General features: G+C 36.4%; 1 protein-coding gene across 1 annotated transcript; it reads left to right on the top strand.

The window, feature by feature from the left end:
* The first annotated feature begins 966 nt into the window (after positions 1-966).
* On the top strand, positions 967-3094 carry LOC129896920 (FT-interacting protein 3-like). The gene is made up of 2 exons (XM_055972913.1): positions 967-2284; positions 2399-3094. The coding sequence occupies exons 1-2, from the start codon at positions 1240-1242 to the stop codon at positions 2863-2865; spliced, it is 1512 nt and encodes a 503-aa protein (XP_055828888.1). The 5' UTR covers positions 967-1239; the 3' UTR covers positions 2866-3094.
* Positions 3095-4006: the final 912 nt, after the last annotated feature.

Below are 4006 nucleotides of genomic sequence, written 5' to 3'. Positions count from 1 at the left end.
TTATTTTGAGCACGTGAAAAATATTTTTTTTTTGGAAAATAATCTTTTTTCCCTTTCTTCTTCTTCCCTCTTTCTCCTTCCACCTTCCACTACCTTTCATCAAACCACCACTATATTAATTTGAAAAACAATTATAAAAACATAGCAATGCACTGATTTTGAACCAAAAAAAAATCAATACACTAATTTTGAAAAACTTTACAAAAACATAAAAGAATAAAACATGAATAAACTTCACTGAAAAATTACTACCAATAAATACTCCTCCAAATCAAATCTACAACTCGTCGGAAAAGATGGAGATCCATCATTGTCGTCACTTTCTTTCTCTCTTCCTTCCTCTCTTCCACCATAATACATTTTATCTAAAATTAAAATTTTTAGCTCTAAAAATAAATATGAAAAGCCATTGAAAAAAAATCAAATCTGATTTTATAATTTTTTTCGGTGAAACTTTATTTTTTTCCGGTACGGAGGAGTTCCTTTTGATTGAAATGAATTTTCTAGAAAATTACTTTTTTTTCTTTTATTATTGAAATATTTTTTAAGATAAGTTTAAATAGTTTTTCTTTTTTCTTCTTATAAATAATTTTTAATTTTTTTTTGTGAACCAAACTGACATGTCCTCTTTTTATTAGTCAACATGTAAGTGGATTACACATATTTTGTTATTTTAGCTGATTGGCAAAAAGATGTCGAAATGACACAACGAAACATGACATAATGTGTCTAAAATGAACAAAACGTAATTAAAATGTTTAGATGAAAATTGATGTAGTGAGCGATGGGTTCAATCATAAATTTATATATTTCTAATTAGTTTATCATGTGATTGCGCACTGCTCTGGTACGGTAGATAATTTATTACAACGGAATAGTACTGAAAAAGAAGTAAAGAGAACCAACAAAGACCCTATCCCTTTCAATGACATTTAACTTCCAAGAAAAATCATTAGAGGAAAACTTGGTTCATTTGTTCACTTCCATGAAAAATCTTATGATTATATGATTATGTTCTCTTGTTGATTACTATATACTACTAATTATTTAGTTCTCTTCTATCCTTTTAGTTTTGTTTATTGATCAATGTAGTATTAGAGAGGTTTTGATTCTGTGTGACAACAAGTAGTAAAAAAGATTAGGGGTGTTATTAGCTTGAGCAAATGCATTATCTTTTTGTCCGGGTAGTGAAGGGTAGAGATTTACCTGCAAAACATCATACGGGTCGTCTTGATCCTTATGTTGAGATTAAGCTTGGTTCCTCAGTGGTATAGATTGGAGGATAGAAGAGGGTATAAGTTCAAAGGGGAGTTGCTTTTGGCTCTTTGGACGGGTACTCAAGCTGATGAACCGTTTCCTGAAGCTTGTCATTCAGATGATGCCCTTGCAAATATAAGATCTAAGTTGTACCTCTTGCCAAAGCTCTGTTACCTGAGAGTTGACGTGTGTGAGGCACAGGACTTGATTCCAAGTGATGAATATAGGCTTCCAGAAGTTTTCGTAAAGGTCAGCCTTGGAACTCAGACACGCTGTACAAAGGTTTCCAAGAGAGAGACTTTCAATCCCCTATGGAAAGAGTCTTTGATGCTTGTAGCAGTTGAACCATTTCATGAGCTATTGATTTTGACTGTGGAAGATAAAGTTGCGCCAGGCAAGGATGAGGTTCTTGGAAGGTGTGTCATTCCTTTGTCAGATATGGAGATGAGGTTGGATGATCAGAAACCTGTGAGCTGCAAGTGGTATAGACTTGTGAAGCAGGATACAGTTGAGGGAGAAAAGGAGGACAAAATCAGGTTTGTTGGCTGGATTCTCATGAGGATATGTCTGGAGGGAGGTTACCATGTTCAGGACGAGTCTACCTGTTACAGTAGTGATCTTAGAACAACCGCAAAACACTTGTGGACATCCAGTATTGGTGTCCTTGAATTGGGTATTCTGAATGCTCAGGGCCTCAAGCCAATAAAGATAAAAGATGGGCAAGCGACTACAGATGCCTATTGTGTTGCCAAATATGGGGTAAAGTGGGTTGCAACTAGGACAATTACCGATAGCCTTTCTCCCACATTGAATGAGCATTACACTTGGGAAGTATTTGACCCTTGCACTGTTTTAACTATAGGTGTATTTGATAATTGCCATCTGCAAGGAGGAGATAAATCTGAAGGTGCAAAGGACTCCAGGATTGGAAAGGTTAGGATTTGTCTGTCCACGCTTCAAACAGGCAGGGTCTATGCACTTTCTTATCCGTTAATGCTCTTCGATATTACTGGGGTGACAAAGGCAGGTGATATTTACTTGACTGTGCGTTTTATTTGCTCATCTTCGTTGAATATGACATATATTTACTCTCAGCCACTGTTACCCAAGATGCACTATCTTCATCATATATCAATTGCAGATGAATCCTACTTGATGCATCAGGCCCAGCAGATTATCATTATGAGACTGAATCATGCTGATCCACCTATTGGGAAAGAGGTAGTGGAGTATATGTTAGACACAGACTCTTCCTTGTGGAGTATAAGAAAATGCAGGGTTAACTTTTTCAGGCTTATGGCTATTTTAGAGGCTGTAGCAAAAAGATTTGATCAAATATGTAATTGGAGAAACCCCATTACAACTTTTCTGATCCATATCTTGTTCATCATACTGGTACTAAATCCAAAACTTATTCCACCAACTTTTTTTCTCTCTCTCTCCTTGATCAGTGTCTGGAACTACAGAACGAAGCCAATGCATCCTCCACTTACAGATACTTGTCTTTCATGTGCTGATACTGCTCTTCCTGATGAATTATCTGAGGAATTTGATGGTTTTCCCACTTCAGTTTCTCCTGATATTATTAGCATGAGTATGACCGTCTGAGAATGATTGGAGGGAGAATTCAGACTGTGGTTGGTGACTGGGCTACTCAAGGGGAGAGGCTTCTATCTTTGCGGAGCTGGAGAGATCCTAGGGAAACAACAGTGTTTTTGATTTTCTGCTTGGTTGTTCCATTTTGTTCATTGTCACGCCTTTCCGAGTTGTGACTCTCTTGACTGGATTTTATACATTGAGACATCCGTGGTTCCTCTTCAAGCTTCCGTCTATGACACTTAATGGCCAACCAGCCAAAAAAGGACAAGAAATATCCCAATTTAATGTTTTGATCCAATTTGGCAATTAAAAATTAGTGCATTGTAGTAAAAAAAAAAAAAAATCACCATCCTCCACCAAGAGGTAGTAACATCACCTTAACTATAACACCCCAAAAATTCCTAGTCTAAATCAGTTCTTGAGTGAAATAAAAAGTTTTAAAAATTCTGCAGAATTGAGAATCACGAGAAACATCTACAGATCATAGTTGGAACCACGACCTGTAGAAGGCTCATTCTTCAGGTTCAGACTTAGTAGGATTCCTTTCGACTTTCACGGATGGTATTCACGGCTCGTGGAATGAACCACAGTCTGTAGACAGTGTCCGTAGAAAATGTTCAAAAACAGTAAACTTTCTCTGAGTTTTATAGACTAACAGTACGGTCCGTAAAATCTTCTACTGGTCTTAGATCGACTCGTAGTACAAAGTATTGAAACTCTATTTTTGTTCGATTTCCACGATCGTTCAGGACTAGCCGTAAATGGGATCCATGAACCAAAACTTCAAAAAACCTACGAATCTTGTTTGACTTCTACGTTAGGCATCTACGGACTGTAGATGACCCTTGTAGAAGGCTCTGACGGCTTTCATCGCCCTTATATTTAGCTCTCCAAAGAGCAATTCTTCTCAAAAGGTTTTTAAAATGGAAATGGGATTAAAATACCCTTGAACTATGGTTTATAGTACAATAATACCCTTTGTTAACCCTTCACGCCAAAAATGCTCCCGACGTCAATCTTTTGGTTCTAAACTACCCTTATTTTTAACCTCCCTCTCCAAAAATACAATTATAGAATTTATTTATTACGTGGCACAATACTATTAGTTGGTTTTAAAATAAATAAATTAATTAAATTCCCAACCCACAAT

Source organism: Solanum dulcamara, chromosome 7 (assembly GCF_947179165.1).
Source record: "Solanum dulcamara chromosome 7, daSolDulc1.2, whole genome shotgun sequence".
NCBI lineage: Eukaryota > Viridiplantae > Streptophyta > Magnoliopsida > Solanales > Solanaceae > Solanum > Solanum dulcamara.
The sequence above is the reverse complement of the archived record's forward strand: the minus strand, read 5'-3'. Positions and strand labels throughout refer to the sequence as shown.

What these genes read in the sequence shown, in the direction of transcription:
- LOC129896920 (XM_055972913.1), top strand. Translation starts at nt 1,240, where the DNA reads ATGTTGAGATTAAGCTTGGTTCCTCAGTGGTATAGATTGGAGGATAGA. An exon ending in TACTGGGGTGACAAAGGCAG is followed by an intron (nt 2,285 to 2,398) that starts GTGATATTTACT and finishes TATCAATTGCAG; the next exon opens with ATGAATCCTACTTGATGCAT.